A 26369-nucleotide genomic window follows, 5' to 3' on the forward strand; every position below is an offset into this window, starting at 1 on the left:
CTGGTAGCCATTTGCCATTTTTACGTTTTCCCTAACCTCATCCCTCAGTTTGTGTTAACCCTTAATAAACTGGTTAATTTGTAAACTAAACATTGGTCTCAGTAGCAATTTGTGAGCTTGGCGGGGGTGTGTTCTAACCTCCATCCTAAAATACAGTCCTGCAGCAGCCGTTCCTCTGTGAGGGGCAAACGCCATGTGTGAGCCCTCGGTCTTATTCACAAATCCCTTCACATTGGCAGTGGAAGTCGTGGAAGCATTCTGACAGCCTCTAGTCTCTATGGCATCGGCTCACAACACCTATTCCTCCCTGCTCACAACTGTTTTTCCCTCTCTACCAAAACACTGCTGAATTACTGATACTCTGCATGGTAACACTTCCTCCAACACAAAGCACTACGTGCCCATTTCTCCTCTCCTTTGTATCAGTGCTTCTCACATGCAGTTCCAGCAGCCACACCAGATCAGGTAAGAGGTAATGGAGTGAAGAACTGGACCAGAAGTTGTCTTCATGGGAACTGCCAAACCAATACATCATCAGGCAAGACAATCTCGTAGTTTCTGGGAGAAGGAATGGCTTGAAAATATTAACAGACAGTGATAAGAGAAGAAAGATTCACCTGAACCTTATGAGTGCTCAACAGCCTGGACTGGGATCCTGGGTCAGATAAGCCAGAACAGAATTTTCCATGAGCTGTGCCATAAGTAGAGGTGATCATCCTGGTTCAGCCATGGGTTCCCTTTCTTGTCTTGAGAATACATCAGCAACCACCGTCAAGTTAGAAAACCCGTTGTTGCTTTCACCCTCTTCCTCACTGTGCTTGAAGTTGTGTCCAGCAATATAGCTGAAAAAGAGATTCAAACCAAGGCATCACGTAAACCACATTATGATCATTTTATGCTGGGTGTGGTGATGAAATTGTTTTAAGGAGTCCGAGGGCAATGAAGAGAGAATTCAGGGCCCTGGGATGGCTGGTTAGGGTGTCTGGAGTGCAAGTAGTGTCTGCTTCCATACCTGTTGCAACAAAGAGTGAAGAGATAAACAGGAGGAGTCTGCAGATCAGTACATGGCTGTGTGACTGGTGCCATAGGCAGGGTTTGGGTTTTTCGATCACGGGCTGCTATATGAGACACCTGGCCTGCTGGTGGCAGGTGGGATGCACCTGTCCCAGAGGGGCAAAAGGCTTTTGAGGCAGTGTCCTGGTTTGAGCCAGGATGAAGCCAGTTTTCCTTTTACTGATTTTTTTTTCCTTCAGTAAGCTTTCTTTTAACTAGTCATAGTGTGTTCTATCTCAGGCTGGTAAGAGAGGAATGTTTTTCTAGCTGCTGGGACTTCAAGGTCACATCTTTGCTTTGCCGGCTCAGACACCACGGGGAGATCTGTGACCCCCCGTAGGAGGCTGAGTTAGACAGACAGCAAAACTGGCCAGAGATATTCCATTCCATATATCTAGGTATGCTCAGAGGAAGGTCAGAAATGACAGAAGAAACTTCCTTCCTGCTTCTTCTTCCCTTCTCTTCCATCCATGGCCAGCATCCAGGGAGGACTCCATCCATTCACCCCCATTGACCCCCCAGGCTGGAGCTCTCCTGACCCTCATCACTCTGCGCTCTCTCCGGCAGCAGCTCTGGGATTTCTCAGGACTGTTTGCAGCTCAGTTTGGATGTGGTGTTGGTGGATATGGTTTAGGGGAGAACTTTGTAGAGTAAGGATGATGGTTGGACTCAGTGATCCCAAGGGTCATTTCCAACCTGAACAATTCTGTGATTCTATGGTTCTATCATTCTGTGGTAGACCTACTCATTATCTGAAGCAAGAATGTTTTTTTTTCCACTGCTGTTAAGTTTTGATTATTGCTTGCATGGCTTGGAGGTCCAGCAAGCAAACTGTTTTGAGGGAAAATTGGAGGAAAAATTAATAAAATTGATTAATTAGACATACAGACATTGTGAATATTGGAGAGCAAGAAAATATCCAGGCTTTTGGTAGGCTTATTTGAAACTGATAATGAAACATGGTAATTTAATGAAAAAATAAATAAATAAATAAATAAATAAATAAAGTGCTCAACTTAGGTATTACTTTAGCTTTCTGGGTCTGGGTCTAAACAGTACAACAAGGTGATCTTCCATGCCTCATGTGGTTCAGTAACCAGGTATGTGTAACACGGAGAACAAGTCTGGGAACTGGATCAGCCAGATCCCCTCCTGAGTGCTATTCATAAATCTATTTTATTAATACAAATTTTGGTACTTTTTAGGTAAAAGCCTCAAACATAAATACATATTTATTTATTATTTTTAGCAGTGCCTGTGTCTTTTCTACAGGAAACTTATGAAAAAAGAGAAAAATAAGATAAAAATATATTATCTCCTAAAACAAGGTGACCTCTGCCCCTGGTGCTGCTCTCCAGGTATGATTGGGAATGAGTGTGTGAACCTGAGTCAGGCCAAGCAACTGTGTGTCTGCCAATGGATCCAGCTCCTACCACCACAGACCCAAGATCCATCTGTCATTTTGGGCCCTGTGTGCACAAAGGGTGGTTTGAGATGTGTAATTACAGCAGTGTGGCAGATCTGTTGTGTGATATGGGGAGAGGTATATTTGCTATCATTTTAACAGGTGATTTTGGGGCTGAAGCAGCAGCACAGCAGAGCAGTGTCCAGAAAAATCAGTTCTTTGTCAAGGCAAAGGCTCCCTAGGGTCCTGTGGTTGCTTTTAAGAAAGTTTGCTCTGGACTACCAGTTTAAAAATGTTAGTAATATGTTTAAAGCTGAGCCAAGGGCCCATATCATAGCTCTAAGATTCTCTGTTTTTGCACAGTTTATTTCTGAATTGCTTTGATGAAGCAGGTGGAGAAAACATCGAGGGAAATTAGGAGCCTAAAACTCTTTTATATGTGAGTTTAATTGTGAATGTCAAGAAACTGGGTAGCTTAAAGGTTACAAAATGAGACAAATATACACATATAATGTGTTGTGAGAGACCATAAAAGGCATCAGGATACAATATCTGCCTGGGGAAAGGCAAATAAAGCAGTGAAGATCAAACTTTTATCCCCATTCGTCAGGTCCATCACTTATGTGTTCAGTAACAAAAGCTGAAATAAATGTACCTGGTGAGGCACAGAACACACACTTGAGTCCTTGTTTCAACGCATACTTGTTTGCATTTGTTTAGGCAGCTACAAGAAAGGCCATTAAGAAGGCTGGATGAATCCTGGCTGGCCTACTAACCTTTATTTCACTTTTGGGTGTTTGTCATTTGCTTGGGGAATGTTTGGGGTTTTTTTTAATAAAAATTACCTGAGATATTCAGCAGCATTCAAAACCCTCCTCTCTCTAACCTCGACTTCTGCAATCCTTTGTGAAAACTAGCAAGTTTGACTCAAAGTTGTGGCAACAAGTACTAATGTTGAACTAGAAGGTCTCTGCTCTGAGTGAGGCTGGCTGTCCTTTAAAATATTTTGCCTTGCTCTCCAGTCACTGGCATGGTTGCTTTCTCAGGGTATTTCTGCCACTCTAGGACTGTGCTGGCTGTAGGTACCTTCCCGATATTTATTTTTTAAATAGAAGATGGCATTTAGCTTTTCCTGCATGAGAAACTGCACATTGCAGACTGCACATCTGTAGGGAGGTGAGTAATGGAGGAAGCACATCTTTGTTTTTCCCAGTGAACTCATTTTGTTGCTCAGCCTCTCAGCTCTCACGTTCGGGAAGCCTCCTACATGGTGGGTCTCTTAAGGGGTGCAGGAACTAAAGACCTTACTACTTCTAAAATCAACAGAACTGGAACATATTCTGGGCAAAGGAGAAGGGACTTCACTGCTGAAATCACTGGTGCAGTGACTTCTGGGCTGACTCTTCTCACTGGCAGCCTGACATAACCAGTGAGGTGACTCCAGGGGAACCTCTCTGTCTGAGGGCTTCAGAACCCAGCTGGGAGATAAACAGGGATCAGGGCTGGTTTTTTTACACTATACTGGACAGTATTTCTCAAGTAAATCCCTTCTTACATCTGGGCCTTTTTGTATGATTCTTGTGGCATGAAAATAGTCTTTTGTATGATCTAGCTAGGAGAGCTGATCTCTCCTAGAGAAGAGCTCAGAGCCAGGAGAAACTTGGTCTTGTGTAGTATCAGGTGCATTTTTTGCACCCAGAGCAGGGACTGGTGAAGCACACATTCAGCCGGTTCTGAGGCCATCTAGTCCCAGAGAACAGGAAAAAGAAGCTGCTATTTACAGATACTTTGTGTCACACAATCTATTGTGCTCCTCTTCTCTACAGGAAAAGAGAAGAAATTGGTCCTAATGTTTTTCTTTGACCAGAGGCATTAAAACAGGTTTTGACATATTGGACCTGTTTGTTACATTTTCTGAGACTGTGTAATTAAAAGAAGAACAAAATTATGGAAAGCAATTACTCTTCCCCAGTAGACCTGGAATTTGACTTGCAATATTACAGCAGTAATCAGCCCTTTCTTGCATCCTAAAATGAGTGATAATTGCACATAATTTTTCAGAATAATCTGCTTTGTAAAACAACTGCAGTGTGAGCAGACTCTAGGTATGGACCAGTCAGAGTGGGAAGACAATTCCTCTGGGTTACTGTTTAAGATGATCATAAATCAGTTAGGTGGAGAGCCAAGCTACCTAAATCTTCCTTCTGCTTTCTTAGTAGAGTTTAATTTAATTACCAATCATACCCAGGATTACTTTTTCATCTGGGTTTTGTGAGCCTCCACTACTAATCCAGCTGATTTTTAACAGGCTTTCATTTATGAAGTATATTTGTATGGAAAATGCTGTTATCACAGCAACTCAGAAAATGTCCAAGGTTTTCCAGTAGCTTGGGTTTTCTTTTTTTTTTTTTTTTTTAACTGTATGGTTTTTAGTAATGTTTTCTATCTATCTTATGTCCAAACTCCCAATAACCCTCCACCAAATCTTCACTGAAATTGGAATGTCACTGGAAAAAAAAAAAAAAAAGAAAAGAAAAAAAAAGTGATGAGATTGGTTTATTCAGAGATAGAAAATTACTTAGAGAAAACTGAGAATTTTGTTAGATGGGTTATTTCTCCTTTATTTATTTGGTTTAATTCATAGCCACAGACAAGGCCATGTTGTGGGGATGTTATGTATTATTTTGAAAGACAGTAAGAGGTTTAGTGTTCACATAAATTAAACATGGAGAAGAGACAGAATGACCTTCAGCAGGTATGTGTCAGGCCCCAGACAATTCAAGTTGGCCTTGATTGCCCTGACAAGCTCATCTGAGACCTCTGCTCATGTCCCCCGACCCCAACTCTCATTCAGCAGCACAAAAGCTGCATTTAATTCCCATCCTTTGTTGTTCTATGCTGCAGGTGTGCTTGTATTCAGCCCTGCTTCTTTCCTCTTGTGCAGGCTCTGGATACATGGTGTAGCATTATTTCCAGCTCTGTCCCTAGCCATGGTCACTCTTTACAATAAGTACACCTATGATAACAAGAGTAATAATCTGAAGTAACTTAATAGTAAATGCATACTATTCAGGTCTCTTACAAACTTTTTTTAAAATTTATTTATCAGTTGACAGACCAATATTTTGTCCTTTCTAGTATTTTTTATCCTGTTTATTGTTCTGGACAGACATAGAGCTGACACCTACCATGGTCTTCCAGGATGCTTGGGCAAAATGTTGTCCTAACAGTGCTCAAAATAGTAGGCAAATCAGCTTGTGAATTTAGTATCACTTCTTTGTGAGCCTCATTCAGTAAGTATTCAATATAATGAATACTTAAAGCACAGCATTTCAGTGTGAGAAGCCTTTGGATTACATCTTAATGGTGAAAAAAAAAAAAAAAGTTAATTCCTCCAAGGAAATAAATGCTGGCCCATTAAGCCAAGATTAATTTGACTGTAATATATATGTGTGTGTGTGTGTGTGTGTGTGTGTGTGTATATATATATATATAAGAAATTTAAAACAAAATTTTAAGATACACTCCTATTGTAAAAGCCCCGTGTCTCTCTTTGTACTTAAGGAGATCGTGTTCTCCTTTCATCTGTGCTCCCTTCATCTTACATGCTGTCTTTTTAAACAGAGGAAAATTCTGGTTGATGAAGACTCATCAGTTCTGGTCTCAGCAGAACTAGAATTTCCTTTTCACAAAGCAAAAAATGTGTATTAGTGTTCTGTTAGTAATTTCAGAATGATTTTCCAGGAAACTTGTTGTCTTCACACATGGGACTCTTCCTCACATAAATAAATGTGTATTAAAAAAAACAGATACAAGAAGAGCAGAGGGTTTTTTCTGTATTTCTGTGGAAATACTTTAAAGACTTTTTATTTCCCTCTCTTGCAGAGCCAAATTTTGGCAACAGTCAGGCACAGAGGACAACACAAATGTTAATGGAGAAGAACAAGCTATCTATGAGAATTATGTGGAGTGTTTTACTGAGAATTCTGCTTTCCTGGGAAATCAAGTTGTGTCTTTGGTTAAATCAGACTAAAGTAGATCAAGGGAGGTTCTTCTCCCCCTCTACTCAGCCCTGGTGAGACCACACTTGGAGTACTGGATCCAGTTCTGGGCTCCCCAGTTCAAGAGGGACAGGGATTTTCCTGAGGGAGTCCAATAAAGAGCTATGAGGATAATTAAAGGACTGAACATATGTCTTATGAGGAAAGGCTAAGAACCCTGCGGCTTTTCAGTCTAGAGAGGAGGAAACTGAGGGGGGATCTAGTTAATGTCTATAAATACATGAGGGCTGGGCATCAAGAAGGCAGGGACAACATCTTCTCCCTTGCGCCCTGTGACACGACGAGGGGCAATGGATTCAAACTCGAGCACAGGAAGTTCCACCTCAATGTGAGGAAGAACTTGTTTACTGTGAGCGTTACAGAGCACTGAACAGGCTCCCCAGAGAGGCTGTGGAGCTTCCATCCCTGGAGACTTCCAAGACCTGTCTTGATGACTTTCTGAGTGATCTGCCCTAGTTCGTTTTGGGTTTTTGTTTTTATTTTTGTCCTGCTCTGTTAGGGGGGTTGGACTCGATGATCTTCGGAGGTCCCTTCCAACCCCTAATATTCTGTGATTCTGTGAAACATTTGTCAGAACTGTTCCTTTCTCTTTGTTGTTCCCCATTGAATTAAATGTGTGCTTGTAATTGACCACTTGTTACCTGGGAGAAGAAACCAATGATGACATGTCGTGTGACAACGCCTGAGGCTGTCTTTAGAGTTTACTCCACCTACACCTAAATTCAGAAAACAGAAATAAATGAATTCTCCGTAATAAAGTTTTTGTCATCATCTGGTGCAATTTCATTTTCAGCCAACCACAATCCAGTCTTAAAGGACATTCTTTTCTAGTTGTTTCTGATTGCCACATAAATCAGTGGAAATTTAATGCCTGCAACATAGTATTAAATCCCAGGCAGTATTGATTTTGAGGGGAGAGACATATCCTTCTGCTACTATTTAGGTCAACTGCAGTTTGGTTGTGACTGTTCTTCATTTTTGTCCTGTTATGCCCTTGTAGTTCCCAAAGCTCCAATCAGACATAGAGATCCACTGTGTGTATAACCATGAACTGAAACAATAACTTGTTTTCTAACTTTTCTACATTTACAGGTGTGGGGGGTTTGTGCTGAAATCTGTCCAAATCAATAGCTTGAAAAGATTCCTGCAGCCTGGTGGGAGGCAGGTCAGTTGTGTCTGGGCAGGCAGGAAAGGCAGCCTGTCCTGGAGAACTCCCGTTCTTCCCAAAGCTGGATGGCTGGGAGGGGAAGGGAAGATGACACTAACTGAAGTTAGTATTTCTTTGCTTCTTGTACCCTGGAGAGGGGACTATAAACTCCGTGGCTCTGAAGTGCCCACCAGCTCTCAGAAAGTCACCACTGCTTGTCTGGACTGCAAGCAGAGCAGACATGGACCTGTGATCAACCCCTGCCCAGCTGTCCCAGATAACACTCCCGGATGTCCCATGGGTGGATGTTCTCCAGCTTCTTCTCCTCATGTGCCACAAGAACAGAGGTCAAACTTCACCTTTGCAGATCATGACTCTGCATAATAAGCGCTCGATGACATGTGCAAAGTGCCACCTCAAAAAAAATAAATTAAAAAATCAAGCATTTTGAGGTTCTTAATTAGAGGCTTTTTATTTGGTAAATGATCAGAAGCTGAGGCATAAAATCCTCAGCCATTTTTGAATATGTAAGCAGAAATACTTTTGAGGATGTTGTCCTATTAAAAATTACTGGGGTTAAATGGTCTATTTAGTTAAGTAATAGAAAGATACATAGAGGGAGCAATTTGACAGGGTTCATCTCTCCATGTGCTGGAGACAAAAGGCTCAGCTACTCTCCACCCTGGGCATCATTTTCTGAAACAAGGTGTCATGCAGCACTTTTTGCCAGTGAAGCAGGACACCAGTGTGTAATCGGTCCTCATTACTGTTCTGAACGGTATCAGCAAACAAAGCCCTGCAGAGCAGTAGGCATGCCCTGGAGGTCTTTAAATCTGCATCACATCCAAGAGATGAACGCAGTGTAGTATCAACTCAGAGAACGTCTTGAATATAATGGCTTTAAAGTGACACAATGTGTCACCAGACCCTGCTCTAGTGAGGTCCTCTAGACCCTGTCCAATTAATCTAACTGCATTGTAGAAGTCATGTCAGTGAGTCCAACAACAAAGTCTCTTGGCCATAAATACTCGCTAGAATTGCTGCAGTCAGTGTGTGAACAGTGGCTGGTTTTGAGCCTGATGGACATCACTGTGAGGTCTTTTCTGATAGCACCCTTCTGTGCCTTCCTCACAAAACATGAATTTGTGGCCATTGGGAGTAACTCAGTGTCTTTGTTAATGTCTTCACAAATTCTTCTATGGCCAAAAAAGGCTCAAACTTCAAACACAGGAGACATGCACTGTAATAAATGGTAGATTTATAATACTCAGCAAGATATTTTTTGAGCTCAGCATTTGTTTATGCAGCCTTATTTATTTACTTATTGTTTGGAATTGGAATATAATGGGATTCATACCAAAGCATAAAGCAGTTCATTAGCATGTTTTATTTGACAGGAAAAAAAAATTATCTGTTTTGAAGTAAAATAAAGCTTAACAAAAAGTTCGTTTCTACACAGAGTACAATATCTATACACAGTTGATTTTATTTTTAAATAGCAACTAACTTATACCTTTCTCTTATTTTAAATTTCCTTGACTCATTCATGTGGCTAGATTATTATAACATAACTCATGGTTTTTATACCTTTAATTTCTGGCTGAGAATTGTGACTAGGTAATTCAGGGAGTGTACTGTGAATAAAACTCTGAAATTAGGACAAATTGAGTTGAACAGAATTGTTCAAGCCAGAGACAAAAAATTAAGCTTTTTAAAATGTCACTTGCTTTAAATTGGCACACACTCGCCTTCACAGCCTTGTTGTATGTTGAGTTAGAGTTCTCCTATATCATGCTTTGGGTGAAAATCTCTGGTTTCCCAGGTCTTTCTACATCTGAAAAAACTTCCTTCTTTCTTAGCTACGTAGTCAAAACTCATCCTCCCAAAAGATGCCATAATACAAGGATTTAAACAGCAATGTTGCCTTCAAGGAGCGTACAAGAGAGTATTCCACTTTTAATCTCCATTTCCTGAGACAATGACAGAACTTCCCAATGTTTCTGAGATTATTTTGTATACCCTCTCTTTTCAGTCTTCAGTGCCAGACTCATGGGAAGAGTGGCTGGAGAGCTGCCCAGTAGAAAAGGACCTGGGGGTGCTGGTGGACAGCTGGATGGACATGAGCCAGCAATGTCCCCACGTGGCCAAGAAGGCCAACGGCATCCTGGCCTGCATCAGGAATAGTGTGGCCAGCAGGAGTAGGGAAGTGATCATGCCCCTGTACTCAGCACTCGTGAGGCCTCACCTCAAGTGCTGTGTTCAGTTCTGGGCCCCTCACTATAAGAAGGACGTTGAGGTGCTGAAACACATCCAGAGGAGAGCCACCAAGCTGGTGAAAGGTCTAGAGAACATGTCATATGAGGAATGGCTGAGAGAACTGGGGGTGTTTAGTTTGGAGAGGAGGAGGCTGAGGGGAGACCTCATTGTCCTCTGTAACTACCTGAAAGGAAGTTGCAGGGAGGTGGGTCTTGTCCTCTTCTCCCAAGTAAATAATGACAGTGCCAGAGGAAGTAGCCTGAAGTTATGGCAGGGAAGGTTTAGGTTGGACATTAGGAAGAATTTCTATACTGAAGGAGTGGTCACAACACTGCCCAGGGAGGTGGTTGATTCACCACACTTTAAGGTATCTAAGAAACATGTAGACGTGGCACTTCAGGGCATATCTAGTGGCCAAGGTTGTAGGCAGGAATATTTTTTTGTTTAGGTTGGGTTTGAGTTTTGTGGGTGTTTTGTTGGTGTAGTGTGTGTGGTTGTATTTGTTAATGGGGTTTTTTTGTGCTGATGGTTGAATTTGGTGATCTCAGAGGTCCTTTCCAATCATGATGATTCTGCGATTCTGTGAGGTAATCAGTTTTTTGGTGAGAAGATCTGAGTGTGTGGGAGTGACTACATTCCCTGTTTAGCTCTCATTTAAACATGAGGAAAAACTTCTTTACAGTGAGGATGACAGAGCACTGGAACAGGCTGCACAAGGACGCTCTGGAGTACCCTTCTCTGGAGATATTCAAGACCCACATGGATGCAGTCCTGAGTAATGTGCTCCAGGCAATCCTGCTTTAGCAGGGAAGTAGGACTTGCAGGTCTCTAGAGGTCCCTTCCAACTCTGGCAATTCCATGATTCTGTGATTCCATGATTGGCATGCTCCTGCAGGTTGGTGTCTTGTGGAAGGAACCCAGTTCACATGTTCAGAAACCACTTTGCGATGTGAGTGGAGTTGATCCTGAGATTTTCCACAGAAATGCTTTACCAACCCAAACAAACATTCTGTTCCAGTCACACTCCAAGTTCCATCTTGGTCTTGCCAATGGTTGGCTTTGAATGCACGGGTATACATGGGTATAGCTATACAAACCCCTGAGGATTTAATTCCTGTGTCAGTGACTTGTAAAAATAACAAATTACATCTGGAACACTAGCATCAGGAGAAACAAAAAAGGGCTTCATAGGAAGTAAGAGGAGCAAATCTTTATAGAGACAAGTCTGGAACAGGACAGCTACACTTGAAATGCATTAATCACAGTCTTCCCAGGCTGCCAGTTGTCTTTCAAGTTTTAAGTATTTTATATTCATTCTTTCCAAAAGTAGTTATGTACTGACATTTTTATCATCTGCCAAATTTATCCTGCTCTGCTCTTAGAATTCTGCTTACTTTTTTCTGCTCTTCTACATATCTGATTTTGCAGCCTATAAATCTGTTCCTCATTGTTTTTACAGCATTGCAGTAAACATCACACACCTCAAGTTCCTATGGGTCTCCCTCCATTCCTCCATACATTAATACCCCTGCAATTATATGTATCCCTACTTGTTCTGTTTTCCCTTTGAGATATAAGGATTTCAACATGCTCAGAAGATGAAAAAACATTATTTTAAAATTTATTTTGTATTGGTACATAAATTCACAAGTAGCATCCCTTAGAAGTGGATTAAATTATCAACAAGACCTCTTGATTAAGTGCACTGTTACACTTACTATTTATGCAGAGATCAAATAATGTTAACGAAGTTAGAATGAAGGAGGGAAGGTAAATAAATAAATAAATTCCACACTGAGCTATTTTCCATCCAAACATTTGCAAATTGGAGATAAAGATATGTTCATTAACAAAGCAAATAAATAAAATTCAGATTCTTTTGGCTTACCCTCTACACTGTTTTTTTAAAGCTGTGGAGGAAAACTCTTAAAATTATTTTTATTGAATAATTTTTAGAAGTTGTAATATGAAAATTTAAGGACATGTAAACTTGCTTTTGTTAGTCTAGACTTGTTGAGTGCCAGAATTTTAAACTGCATAGGAATACAGATACTTACTTTAACGCGTTTCTCTTCCAGTCAATACTTTGTCTTTCCAGTTTTGTACTATCCAAGTATAGTGAATAACCTTCTTGCAGCTTTATTTGAAATATAATCTTATTGTAGAAATATATACCTACATTATTCTGATTGTTACATTAATAGGAGGAGATTAGGAACCAGCCACTTGGAAGGATTATTTTTATTTTCCCTCAGGGCTTGTATGCTGACTGGTTTCCTTGCAAAATTTCATGTGCTTTGGAACTACAGATTAACAAAAGAGGTAGCATTTTTTCTCTTCATGCTCACACCACAAAATACAGAAAGTACTTTTAAACATTGCCCTGGATTTTGCATCTAACTTCCAGGTATTCTTATCTCACATAACTGATCTATTTTTTGCAGTAGAAATCAAATAGATAGATAGATAGATAGATAGATAGATAGATAGATAGATAGATAGATAGATGACAGACAGACAGACAGACAGACAGATAGATAGATAGATAGATAGATAGATAGATAGATAGATAGATAGATAAAGATTATGATTCTGTGTTCAAATCTGAGCCGATTTCTGCTTGTAAGGGAACTACCTTAAGACAAGTGTTACACCAAATTACTTTTAAAATCCAATGTCACTTCAGTGGATGAAGTTTTCCATTTTCTAGGGGATTCACAGCTGTCCAAACTTGGAACCATTTCTTGAGAAACAAGAAATGTGACGAAGAGCAGGGCCTTTTCCCCAGTAGCTCACCAAAACTATGCAGCTCAGAATTTTGTGATAGGTATTCGTACTTTTTTTCTACTGCACATTTTTAGAAAGCTTGCAGATGCAAAACGTCCACACCTCTGATATGTTTGAGGTTTAGTAGCAAAGCAGTTGAGAATATTTTATATGCAAGAGGGGGAATATCAGACAGACTCCAAACTTGCCTGAAAATGCATTTAGTAAATGTGTGCTGGACAGATTATCTAGAAGGGCTCTGTGAGACACAGTATCAAAACTCTGCTAAAATCCAAAATATTACATCTCCTGATTTCCCAGAAGACCACCTGGTCATAAAAGGAAGTTAAGCTCGTTAAGCAAAACTTCCCCCTCATCTACACATGCTCACTATGACCAACGACGGCATTGTCTCTCAAGGGTTTTTTAATAACTCCCAGAAAAACCTTCTCAGTAATTTTACCAGGCACTGAAGTGAGACTGACAGGCCTGTAATTACCAGGGTCTTTGTTCTTACCCTTCTTAAAAAATGAGACAAGGCAATGGAAAATCTGGGAATTGTCTCACCATTTCCTAGATCCTATCATAGCAAAGTAATTCCGTCAATTACAGATTAATGAAATTATAGTCTAATTGATATCGACAGCTGGGCCTTCCAAGCTGGACTCAGCAGGAATTGGACCTTTCTGTGGCACAGGCACTGTTGGGATTGCATGGGCAGACTGAGCCCCAGCAGCAAATGCTGCCTCTGAGTGGTTGTTCCACAGCCATGAGAGGCCACAGAAAGCCAGAGATTTGAGGTCAATGGGACAGAATCTAGCTGGAGGCCTGTGACTAGTGGAGTCCCTCAGGGGTCGGTACTGGGACCGGTGTTGTTCAATATTTTCATCAGGGACCTGGATGAGGGAACAGAGTGTGCCCTCAGCAAGTTTGCTGATGACACACCAGAAGGCTGTGCTGCCATTCAGTGAGACCTGGACAGGCTGGAGAGTTGGGTGGGGAGAAACTTGATGAAATTCAACAAGGGCAAGTGTAGAGTTTTGCATCTGGGGAAGAACAATCCCATGGATCAGTACAGGTTGGGGGCTGACCTGCTGGAGAGCAGTGTAGGAGAAAGGGACCTGGGGGTCCTGGTGGACAGGAGGATGACCTTGAGCCAGCAATGTGCCCTTGTAGCCAAGAAGGCCAATGGCATCCTGGGGTGCATTAGAAAGGGTGTGGTTAGTAGGTCAAGGGAGGTTCTCCTCCCCCTCTATTCTGCCTTGGTGAGGCTGCATCTGGAATATTGTGTCCAGTTCTGGGCCCTCAGTTCAAGAAGGACAGGGAACTGCTTGAGAGAGTCCAGGGCAGAGCCACAAAGATGATGGAGTGGAACATCTCTCTGATGAGGAAAGGCTGAGGGAGCTGGGTCTCTTTAGCTTGGAGAAGAGGAGACTGAGGGGTGACCTCATCAGTGTTTACTAATATGTTAAGGGTGAGTGTCAGGAGGATGGAGCCAGGCTTTTTTCAGTGATGTCCAGTGATAGGACAAGGGGCAATGGGTACAAACTGGTACATAGGAGGTTCCACATAAACATCAGAAAAAACTTCTATTTGCAGCGCAGCAACCAGCAACGACCACAGAACCCAGCAGACCACCTCGCCCTGCTGCTTCAGGGCCGCCTGGGACCAGACCTGGGCAGTGAGACCACCTGGCTGTGCTGGGCTGCTCCTCCCGGCCACAGACACCCACAGCTCCTGCCAGCAAGGAGGGGGAAACAGAGCACCAGTGCCCTGCACCTCCTCCTGCTCTTTGCAATTAGTAATGGCTCTGGTACACAGGCAATGAGCGCCCAAACTCCTTCACGTGGATCCAATCGTTGCATAAGCAGTGCATGCACTTGGTCTGTCCTGAGCTCAACTGTGAATAAAGAGGAAGTGACTTGCAACAACAACCAGTCAGGACAAACGCCTCTTTTCTGGTTTGTTGTGGTTCTGCAAGTCTCCACACTCCTGAGCCCAAATAAATGCCTGCTCATGAGGAGAAGTGTCCCCCTGATCCACACAGATCGCTCCTCTTACAATTGAGAGTGGAAAAAATACTCCCCCCAAACAGCAAAGGAACCTTCCTCACACTGTGGCTTTGCTGGTAGCTCCTGCCCCTCTGCTGGACACCTGTCACAGGTGCTGCGACTGCTGCTGCTGCTGGCCCTGCCCTGCCTTCTCACACGGCTCTTTAACAAAGGTGTTTGTGGCTGAAGCAGAGAGGAGCCTGCTGAACGACTGCCACGAAGCAAAGAAAGGCTGTGTACAGATGAAGCGTTATTTCTTACTTTGAAAAAGAACACCCTTTTAAAAAACAGGAACAGTGATATTCCCGTACAATTGTGTGCCCACATGAGAAGCAGGGCCCCCAGAACAAACTGCTGTGAGCACCCGGCAGCACTGGCTGCCCTCACACTCCTCCACCCCACAAGAACGGGATGAAAACCCCCAGAGACAGCTGCCGGGAGTCTCTGGCAAAGCCCCCCAGCCCTGGCTTCAGGCCCAGCAGGGACGACGTGTGTCCGTCCCTGACGGCTGCTGCTCCAGTCCCACCAGACGCCGCTGCCAAAGCTCCCCGGGGCTGCTGGCGCCGCCTCCGCGGGGGCCGGGGCGGCGATGGCCGCTCCCCCGGGAGCTGAGAAGGGAGGGCTGCGAAGGGGCTGAGGGGCTGACGGGACTGGTGGGGCTGAGGGGCCGAGGAGGCTGAGGGGGCAGGTGGGTGCGGGTGCCACCCTCCATGGCGGGCGCGCCCTCCGCCCTGCGGGCCGGCAGCTCCCTCAGGCAGGGCGGGGCGGGCAAGACAAGAAGGGCAGCCATGGTCAGGCAGGTCGGGAGGCCCAGCTCTGGCCTTCCTTGAGGGAGGAGAAAGGGCAGAGGCTCCCGGCACCGTGCGGGCGGGAGAGGATCTCGGGAGGTCTCCCGGCACGGCACGGCTTAGAGCAGCAGAGCTGCAGGAGGTGCCTCGGGGCCTTGCCCAGCTGAGTTTTTCTGTTAAGTTACTCGGCAACCTGCTTAGTTTTGGAATATCCCTCCGAGGGAAAACTCGTGTCCTAATACTCTTTCTAGTGAAGTAGTGATGTAACCTGACATGAAGGAGGAAGAATCTAGGCCCAATGGCAGTCAAAAGAGAAGGTAGGATGGAAGCAGAAAGGGGGTATGTCAAGGAAAGCAGGAAAAGAATGGATAATGTGGAGAATGCTCCTGACTTTGAGAGCTAAGCGCAGCTGGAACCTTATGACCGGTTTTGTCTGCCCGGCCCCTTTTCTCGCAAAACATTCACCCGGGTATTTGCGTGCTGTGTGAAACGTGTGTTGGTTTCCAGGAGGCAGCGTGTTGATTTCCTCATTCCCAACATGTTAGGTACAGCTTCCTATTCCAAGCCTGGCCAGCCCTGTCTGCTGTGTAAACCCACGAGCTGTATCCCTGTGTGGCTGCATTCTGAAGTCATTTCCATTAGACTCTTCTCCCTACGATCCCCCGTTTAGCTTCTTACAAAGCACTTCTTGTTAGGAAAACTGAATCTTGAGGAGCATCAGTCATGTTAAATCCAGGCTCAGACAGACTGTTCTGTTTCCACTTCTTAGTTCCACTTGTTTGGAAAAGGGAACAGTAACTTGAAGTGAAAGGGACAAAATGAGACCAGCACTCAGAGACTTTGTGAAAGTTTTCCAACTCCAGGTTTCCCCTTCGTCCCGACCCTGCATTCACAGGTACCTAACAAGATAACTACAGATTCTGGAGAAGGAAGCAGTCCTTATCAGTGTTTCAGTCAACCTGCCTACCTGTGCCAAAGAGCTGTCTGAAAAGAGTAGTTCAGACCAGTATTTGCATATTATTTCCTCTGGGGAGCACAACTTAGTTCCCTGCTCCAGCCAAGAACTCTCCCGCAGGAGCCCAGACCTGACAAGGAAGCGCCTCCAGTTTTAATTCCTCGAGGTCTCAAAAGCATGAGCACTTTGACCCTCTGACTTGGAGGAGGGAACAGGGGAAGGCTGCTGCTGAGAGCAGCCACACGCAGGTCTCTGTCAAATTGCTCTGAAGCAAAGAGCTGTGGAAGCAGTGGAAAGGAAAGGCAGAGAAACAACTTCTTCCCAAGAAGCCTGGCAAGTATTCCAACACTTGCACCCGGAGGGGTGAGCGGGTGCCTTGCCTGCTCGAAGGCTGGAACTTTAGAGGGTGAGGAACTAGGAGACGTATCATGTTTAGGGCACTTGAGAGGTTGCCACAGTGTGCTTTGTGAATCTCGATGGGATGTAATGGCGCATTCTTCCCTTGTATCCCTGAAACCCTGCCAAAGCGGCGGATGAAAACTGCCAGTGCAGTTTTCCTGAAGCATCTGGGGATTTGGAGATGTGAGCACCTCCTGGTTTCAGCTTAGCCAGCTGCTTTTGGCTTCTAGTCAGGGTGAGGTTTGAAGCGAAGGCTGAGGATGACTCGGGCTGTGGCCCTGAGCACCCGCAGCAAAGCTGCCTCTCCTCTGGCTGCCCAAGTTCAGCCTGGCTTCTTGCACAGGCGGCCCTGGACCCTCCCCCTGCCCCTGCCCTCCCTCTGCCTGCACCCCTGCAGGGCCAGGGGGAAGCAGAGCTGGGGGCTGTGATGTAGCAAGGTGGTGCTCCGGCATCCCGGTGACCGCCCTTCATGGCCTCTCCCTGGGGAGGGGGGAGCTGGTTGGTTTTGGGCTGTTAGTTTTTGTTCTCATATGAATCTCACTTGAAAGAAAGCACAAGCAACCCAAGCAAAGAAACGTAATCCGCCAGCAAGAAAGAACAGGGGGACAGTTGTTTATTGCTGGTCCCTGCCTTTTCTCTTGGCCAGGAGGATGTCCCTGGCAGGGCAGGGAGGATGGGGCCCAGCCCTTCACTGCTGCTGGTCCCAGCTGCCTGGTCACGTCCTCAGCGGCCGCAGTCGGGAGGGCTTGGCCGCGAGCGGAGGCAGCCGCCTGTCCCATCGGCCCTTGTCCAGGTGGCCATCCTGGCCCACCAGCTCCAGCTCGTCCTGCTGGGAAGGAGAACGCAGGCTGGCTGAAGGCCGGGGCCCAATCCCACCTTTCCAAGTCACTCTCCCATCCCCACCTCTCCCTGGGGAAACTGAGGCAGGGAGCCCTGCAGAGGCGCAGCGTCTCCCTTCAGCCCCGCTCATCTCCTCTCCCTCCCTCATCCCTACCTCACTGCGGGGCTGGAGTGGTCCCCGACGGATGGGAGGAAGGGACTTGAGGCCTCCGAGTCTCCGCGATGGGCGGGCGATGGTGTCCAGGCCCCCGCAGTCCTGCGGCACCCTCAGCTTCCCGGACTGGTCCGCCTGCTCCCTGCGGGACGGGGCACGGGGGTGCTCAGCGCCCAGCACCGCAGCACCCCAGGCATCACCCTGCGCCAGGGCCAGGCCCGGGAGGTGCTCCCTGCTGGGCTCCATCCCTCCTGGCTCCCCTCGGACTGCTGCAGGAGACCCCCAGCCAGCCAGCCCAGCTGGAATCTCTCTGTCCCCATGGCCCCGGGCACCTGTGGCCAAGGCAGCTCCCTCTGCCCCCATCCTACTCACTCCGTAGTCCCAGCAGCATCCTCAGCCTCTGAATCCGTGCTCTTCCCGAGCTCCTCCAGCTGATGACAGGAAGGCTCCCACTCCAGGTAGTCCAGCTGGGCAGTGACAAACACCCTCACCCAGCTGCCCTGGGATGGCAGGGGGAGCAGCCGGGCGGGGAGACCTGGGCAGGGACAGGGGCCAGTTTTGGGTGGTGGGGACAACCAAGCACTCACCTCGGAGTCCGCCTCCTCCGTCTGATCGTGCCCCAGCATCCAGCGCTCCAGCAGCTTCTGCCGTTCTATCAAAGCCTCCAGGTGTCTCTGGCCGTCTGGGCCAGCCAGGCCGCCTCTGTTGCCTCTCTAGCAACGGGGAAAGGCAGGAGAGCGTTGGGGAAGGGATGGAGGCAGGAGGGCCGGGCCAGCGGGTGTCGGGGCAGAGGCAGACGCGGCTCTGTGGCCCCGCTTGCCCCACCGCCCACAGGGGGTCGGTGCCACCCGCCAAAGGGAGCCGGGGGGCTGCAGAGGGGCCTGGCCAGGGACGGCAGCTGGGCTGGAAAGCCTCCCTCCCCCAGGCCAGTTCTGCCACCGGGCACCCAAGGGGCAAGGGCTGTTTGTCACTCTGCCCAGGACCCACTTGGCTGGCGCTGACTTGTCCAGGCCAACCTGGGGGCAGCAAGCGCCAGCAGCCAGGGGGTCCTTGCAGCCGCCCCCTGAGCCCCCCATGCTGGCACTTTCATACCTTTCTCTTCCTTTCCTGCTTCTTCCTCCCCCCCTTGCCCACTGCCTGCTGCGGCCTCGAGGCTTCCGCCAGCTCCTCCAGGCTGCTGAGCCTCTGGGGGGCATCCAGCGGCTGCGGGCTGGGGTCTGTGTTGGGGGAAGGGCAGGGTCCCTGCTCCTCTGCTGGCTGCTCCTCCTCCGAGCCTTCTGCCCTCACACTCAGCACCTCCTCCTTCTGCTGCTCCTTCTGCTCCTGCTGCTCCTGCTCCTCTTCCTCTTCCTTCTCCCCCACCTCCTCCTCCTGCTTCTCCTGCTCCTGCTGCTCCTGCTCCTCTTCCTTCTCTCCCACCTCCTGCTCCTGCTCCTCCTCCTCCATGTATTGCAGCATCAGCAGCAGCAGCCTGTGCAGCTCCTTCTCCATGGTTTCCACAGACGCACCCTGCCTGTCGTGCTCCTGCCTCAAGTCTTCCACTGTTTCCTGCAGGTAGCTCTGCTTCTTCCCCATGCCTTTCACCATCTCCTGCAGGTTGTGCTGCTGCTTCTGCAAACCTTCCACTGTTGCCCGTGTCTTGGCCTGCTCCTTCTCCACATCTCCCACCGTTGCCTGCAGCTTCTCCTTCTGCTGCCTCATCCCTTCCATCGCCACATGCAGCTTCTCCTTCTCCTGCCTCATCCCTTCCATGGCCACATGCAGCTTCTCCTTCTCCTGCCTCATCTCTTCCATGGCCACATGCAGCTTCTCCTTCTCCTGCCTCATCTCTTCCGTTGCCACATGCAGCTTCTCCTTCTCCTGTCTCATCTCTTCCATCGCCACCCGCAGCTTCTCCTTCTCCTGCCTCGACCCTTCCACCGCCACCCGCAGCTTCTTCTGCTCCTGCCTCACACCATCCATTGTCGCCTGCAGCTTGTTCTTCTCCTGCCCCATGCCTTCCACCGTCGCCTGCACCTTGTCCTGCTCCTGGCCTGCCCTGTCTGCTCTCAGCTGCAGCTTGTCCACCTGCAGGAAGGGGAAAAGGAATTGGCTCTAAGATAGGACGCATGTGGCCAACTTGCCTGGGTGCTCTGGAGGCTCCTTGGCCCCATCCAGCCAGGGGACTTGGCCTGGACAACAGCCAGGACCACCCTGCTGAGGCACAGGGTGTTGGGAGCGCTCTTCCCCACCGGCCTCACCTGCTCCTTCAGCAGCTGCATCATCTTGAAGAGGCGCTCGATCATGGCCATGCTCTGCTCCTGCTGCTCTCCTGGCTTGATCCCTGGCAGCGTGGACCTGAGCAGGCAGAGGGAGGCACGGGCAGCCTTAGGCTCTGTGGGGCTTCTCAGGGGTGTCTCTTGCCCCCAGAGCAGGCTTCCCCCAGCCACCCCAGCCTCCCTGAAAGCCCCACGGGGTAGGAAACCCTCTGCCATCCTTTACCCCAGTTGCTGGGTGATCTGGTCACTGGCATTGATGTTCTCCTCTGCTCCAGCCAACCCCAGCTTTCCGTGGGTGTCCTTCGGACGCCTGGTCTGGGAACAGCAGCAGTGACACAGTGAGGGCATGGCCCCCCACCCATCTGGTCCCAGCACCGGGGCCCTTTGTCTGCCCCCTGCCCACCCAAGGCCCACAGCATCCAACAGCCCCCTTGGGGGCTGCTGCCAGCTCAGCTTCTTCTGGCACTGCTGGTGGCTGGGCAGGCCCTGCAGGGAGGAGGACCCTGGCTGTGTGCATGGGGTGGTGGTCTTCACGCCAGGGGACCCTGTCTGTACCTTTGTGATGGTGGCCTGGGTGCCACGGGACACCGTCCGCAGCGCTGGGCTGGTGGCCTGGGTGCCACGGGACACTGTGTGCATCCCTGAGTTGGTGGTCTGGGTGCCACAGGACACAGTCTGCACAGCAGGGATGGTGGCCTGGGTGCCACGGACCTCTGTCTCCATCCCTGGGACGCTGGCCTGGGTGCCGTGGGACACTGTCTCCACGGCTGGGACGTTGGTGCCCCGGGCGGGCTGGCCCTGGGTGTCCACGTGTGCCATGGCAGGCACGGGGGGTGTTGCCTGGCCCCCAGAGCCCTGGGCAGGGGAGGCAAAGGGGAGCAGGGTTACAAGCTGCCGTGCAGCAGTGAGGACAGAGCCCAGGGCCGCCCGCCATGTCCCCAGCCCCTGTCCCCAAGGCACCCCCCAGCTGCCTGGCCCCAACTCCAGCCATGGCCGCGGGGCAGGGGCTGGGGTGGCCGGGCGAGAGAGAGAGGGGCCGGCAGGGGCTGAGGGCCCAGCTCCCTCCCGGCAGCGCTGGCAGCAGCTCACCAAGGCCAAGGGCTCCGGGATGCTGGGAGAGCTCTCTTCCAAGGAGGCAGGCGCTGCCGCCATCCTCCTGCTGTCCCGCTGGAGACGCGGGGACACGGCCTTGCCCTGGGAGAGGAGGGTGGCAAGAGTGAGCCCCAGGGGAGGGCCTGGCTGGAGCTCAGGAGTGGGGAAGGCAGGGATGGAGGGTGGGGGGGCGGAGGCCCAGGGGTGCTGAGCCTGCGGCTGGCAGAGCCCGGGGCCCCGGGGGCTGGATGGGACCCAGCACCAGCTGCTGAGGAGGGCAGCGCGGGGAGGAGCCCGAGCAAGCAGAGCAGCACTTTGGCCTCAGCTCTTGCTGCCCAGAACTCCATCCCTTTCCCGCGGGAAGCCCCAGGTGCCGCCGGGAGCTCAGGCCTAAGGCAGCCCATGGCGGAAGGGCAGGCACGGGCAGCACAGAGCCCGCAGGAGGGGGTCGGGCAGGGGAGCCCCCAGGGCACCGGCCAGAGCCTCTACCTTGGGGATGATCTTCCGGAAGGCTTTCATCTTCCTGTTGCTCTGCCCCATGTCCGTGGCCACAGAGGGGACCTGGTGCTGCCGGCAGTGCCCGACTCGAGCGAGTCCGAGAAGCGGCGCAGCAGCTGGACGAGGCAGAGGAAACGCAGCAACTGCTTCCCTGAGCAGAAACACGGATCCAGTCCTGGGGAGGACGGGAACCTGTCTGGCTTTGGGAAACGAGACTGAGTGAGAGGGATGGACAGCCTGCAGCCTTCCTCCTCCTCCTCACCACAGCAAGTGAGCTGAGCAAGGGGGACACGGCTGCTAAGGTGAGGGCAGGGGCTGTTGTCACAGGGGGGCCGGCTGTGATGTCACCTCGTTCTAGGCAACGCCCCATGGAATCCCTGGGGTGAAGGTGGCCCCAGCAATGGCAGATGCCCAGAGTCCTTCTTCCTTCTCCGCTTTCACACCTCAGAGGCAGCCAGGGACATCTCCTGGTTTGCAGCAGCTTCCCGCAGCCTGTGCCCAGAGGGATGCAGCTGTGGGAACACACACATGGGCTTGTGCAAACTGATGACCAGGGATAGGACAAGGGTCAATGGATGCACAATGGAGCATAGGAGGTTCCATGTGAATATCAGGAAGAACTTCTTTCCTGTGAGAGTGACAGAGCACTGGAACATTCCAACTCTCCAGATGGGTTGATGGGCCTGAATCCTTCTTCCTCCCTCGCCAAAGAGAGATGCCTGTTTGGTAGGAATGGCACCACCAGCTCTGTTGGGTGTGTACCTGGGAATCACTAACTCTAGCTGGAATCTCTGCAGTAAGTGCACAACTTTCCAAGGACGATTCTGAACTTATACCTGCCGCCTCAATAAATTCTCTTTCTGTAGAACTTTGCGCAACTGTGTTGGTGCAAGCTCTTCTGGGGCTCTGGAACAGGCTTCCCACAGCCTGTGCCCAGAGGAACGCAAGTGTGGGGACACAGGTTTCTTCAGTCATTCAAACCAGAAAGGAAATACCTTCACTGAAAGAGTAATTAAAGAGTGGAATGGGCTGCCCAGGGAGCTGGTTGAGTCTCCATCCCTGCAGGTGTTGAAGAGACATGTAGATGTGGTGCTGAGGGACGCTGCTCAGGCATTGGAACTGGTAGCATTAGGTTAATGGTTGGTAGAGTTAGGTTGTGGTTGGACTTGATGATCTTCAAGGCCTGTTCCAGCCTGAATGGTTCTGTGACTCTGTGTGACAATTTTGTGACTCTTTGTGATTCTGTCATCTAGGCGAGCCTACAGAAAAAACTCCTGTGAACACCTGGCAGCACTGGCTGCCCTCACACTTCTCCATCCCCACAAGAATGGGATGAAAACCCCCAGAGACAGCTGCCAGGAGTTTCTGGCAAAGCCCCCCAGCCCTGACAACTAGACAAGGCAGCAAATACTGCCAGAGCAAAACAGGGCATGGGAGAGAGGCACTGTTAAGAAAAGTGTAAAGGTAAGTAAGTAAAGGTAAGATTGCAGGGACAAATTTGGTAAATAGGAAGGGTGATGTCCTGGTCATCTCAAAAGCAGTAGTATTTCTGGGGCTGCAACCCCTGTGATAAATTTCATGATGAAGGAACATTCGGTTTGATCTTCTCACGCTCCCAAGGAATAAGCTGTCTTTCCACAGCAGGCTGAGGTGAAGATTTGAGCAGAGATCTGTATTCAGTCCTCCTGTTTTCAGGTTCTGGCTGCTGTCTACAAGGCCTTGAATGATCATCATGTGTACTTGGAAGGGACACTGCTGAAACCCAACATGGTGATGGCTGGGCATTCCTGCCCCAAGAAGTACAACCCTCAGGATGTAGCCGTGGCAACTGTCACTACTCTTCTCCGCACCGTTCCTGCTGCCATTCCTGGTGATTCCTGATTAATTCCTATGTGTCCATTCACACTGTCACTGTTGCTCCTACATCTGTAACACTTGCTCCTCTAGCTGGTAAAGGTCAGAGTGGTGGCTAGAGCTCTCAATTCCTAAGCCTCAAAACCTCTTCCTTGCAGGCATCTGCTTCTTGTCTGGAGGTCAGAGTGAGGAGGAGGCTTCTGTCAACCTGAACGCCATGAACCAGTTACCTCTGCCTAAGCCTTGGAAACTGACCTTCTCGTATGGCAGAGCCCTGCAAGCCTCTGCCCTGGCAGCATGGGTGGGCAAAAGTGAAAACAAGAAGGCTGCACAGGAGGCCTTCCGCAAGCGGGCACAGGTACAAGGCTTCCCCCTGCACAGAGCAGAGCTGCTCGCCACAGAGGGAGACGTGTTGTCTCCTTCCCACCTGGTGCTTCACATTCACCAGGGATGTTACTTGCTTTTTGGTTTTTTTGGCCTTCCTTGATTACTCCTGCTGTCTTTCTACATCTGTCTTTCTTACCTCAAGCTAACTCTTCTCCCCTCCTCTTTGTTTTGGTTTCAGATTAACAGTTTGGCTTGCAAAGGACAGTATGTCACATCTGGGAAGACTGACACAGCTGCCACCCAGTCCCTTTTCACTGCTAGCTACACCTACTGAAAAAACAGGAACCTTCCTTTGTCTTGACCCTCTTCACAAGGTTGAAAATATTAAAATATGAAAGAAAAATCTAATTTCCCTTATTCTAATCAAAACTGGAGATAAAATGGATCAGCTTCCTCTCCACCCTTCACTCCCACATTTACCAAGGGGATATTCTTATTTCATTTGCACATTCCAAGGACGGGGATATTGTTTCCGTACAATAAACAGTAACTGCCAAAGGATCATGAATCCACTCTCCCTCAGGTTTAAGATTAGTCCCCAGAACAGTAAACAGATTAAGTAGTTCCCTAGCTATTCAGATACATACCCTTGTCCATTACCACATTTTGCAGCCCAAATCCTGAATTACAAAACCTATGTCTTCAATCAAAAGAATAAAACAGTAATTGAAAATTAATCTCTATCTCACCATTCTTTATTGTGTATAAACTTAACAGTTCCTTTCACACATGTGTTGTTTTCAGTAGCCTATGCAAAGATTAAGTCCCAAAGAATTACTGCAAAGGGAAATAATCCAATAGTGATGAACCTGGAGAGGTTAATCCTACTGACGGGTGTCTGACAGAGACTGAGAAAACTCGAGAGATGTATGTGGTGAGCAGTGCATGGAACTCAGGCCACAGGTGCACTACCTTCAGAAGCTTCTTGTGTCTCTGGAGAATCACAGGGGAAGAGATGAGACTGCTGTACCTCAAGTTAGGATTGTGCAGGTTGAGTCAGTGCTGTGCAAAGACTGTTATCCTACAGTGCTTTTACAAGTGCATTTTCCACAATAATTAGCATTAAACACACAGAAAGGCACCTTGGCCCACAGTCTGACCTTTGGTATGTTGCTGCGTACCTGCTAGAGATGTGAGCTTTGTTAGCTGAAGCTCAACTAGACAGTTGTTACAGAAAAAAAAGGGTGTAAAAGTGAGAAACAGCAGACGTAAGGTTATACAAGAACATTGGCCCAGCAACACAGAATCACAGAATCACTGAATCCTAGGGGTTGGAAGGGACCTCGAAAGATCATCTAGTCCAACCCCCCTGCCAGAGCAGGGTCACCCAGAGCACATCACACAGGAACGTGTCCAGGCGGGTTTTGAATGTCTCCAGAGAAGGAGACTCCACAGCCTCTCTGGGCAGCCTGTTCCAGTGCTCTGTCACTCTCACAGGAAAGAAGTTCTTCCTGATATTCACATGGAACCTCCTATGCTCCATTGTGCATCCATTGACCCTTGTCCTATCCCTGGTCATCAGTTTGCACAAGCCCATGTGTGTGTTCCCACAGCTGCGTCCCTCTGGGCACAGGCTGCGGGAAGCTGCTGCAAACCAGGAGATGTCCCTGGCTGCCTCTGAGGTGTGAAAGCGGAGAAGGAAGAAGGACTCTGGGCATCTGCCATTGCTGGGGCCACCTTCACCCCAGGGATTCCATGGGGCGTTGCCTAGAACGAGGTGACATCACAACCGGCCCCCCTGTGACAACAGCCCCTGCCCTCACCTTAGCAGCCGTGTCCCCCCTGCTCAGCTCACTTGCTGTGGTGAGGAGGAGGAGGAAGGCTGCAGGCTGTCCATCCCTCTCACTCAGTCTCGTTTCCCAAAGCCAGACAGGTTCCCGTCCTCCCCAGGACTGGATCCGTGTTTCTGCTCAGGGAAGCAGTTGCTGCGTTTCCTCTGCCTCGTCCAGCTGCTGCGCCGCTTCTCGGACTCGCTCGAGTCGGGCACTGCCGGCAGCACCAGGTCCCCTCTGTGGCCACGGACATGGGGCAGAGCAACAGGAAGATGAAAGCCTTCCGGAAGATCATCCCCAAGGTAGAGGCTCTGGCCGGTGCCCTGGGGGCTCCCCTGCCCGACCCCCTCCTGCGGGCTCTGCGCTGCCCGTGCCTGCCCTTCCGCCATGGGCTGCCTTAGGCCTGAGCTCCGGGCTGGGGACATGGCGGGCGGCCCTGGGCTCTGTCTCACTGCTGCACGGCAGCCTGTAACCCTGCTCCCCTTTGCCTCCCCTGCCCAGGGCTCTGGGGGCCAGGCAACACCCCCCGTGCCTGCCATGGCACACGTGGACACCCAGGGCCAGCCCGCCTGGGGCACCAACGTCCCAGCCATGGAGACAGTGTCCCACGGCACCCAGGCCAGCGTCCCAGGG

General features: G+C 49.1%; 1 protein-coding gene across 1 annotated transcript; it reads left to right on the forward strand.

Annotated features, from left to right (window-relative positions):
* Positions 1-23720: 23720 nt before the first annotated feature.
* On the forward strand, positions 23721-24641 carry LOC127395910 (fructose-bisphosphate aldolase B-like). The gene is made up of 2 exons (XM_051643396.1): positions 23721-23935; positions 24143-24641. Exons 1-2 carry the CDS (start codon positions 23795-23797, stop codon positions 24236-24238), a joined length of 237 nt encoding a protein of 78 aa, XP_051499356.1. The 5' UTR covers positions 23721-23794; the 3' UTR covers positions 24239-24641.
* Positions 24642-26369: the final 1728 nt, after the last annotated feature.

The sequence above is a fragment of the Apus apus genome, chromosome Z (genome assembly GCF_020740795.1).
Source record: "Apus apus isolate bApuApu2 chromosome Z, bApuApu2.pri.cur, whole genome shotgun sequence".
NCBI classification, from domain to species: Eukaryota; Metazoa; Chordata; class Aves; order Apodiformes; family Apodidae; genus Apus; species Apus apus.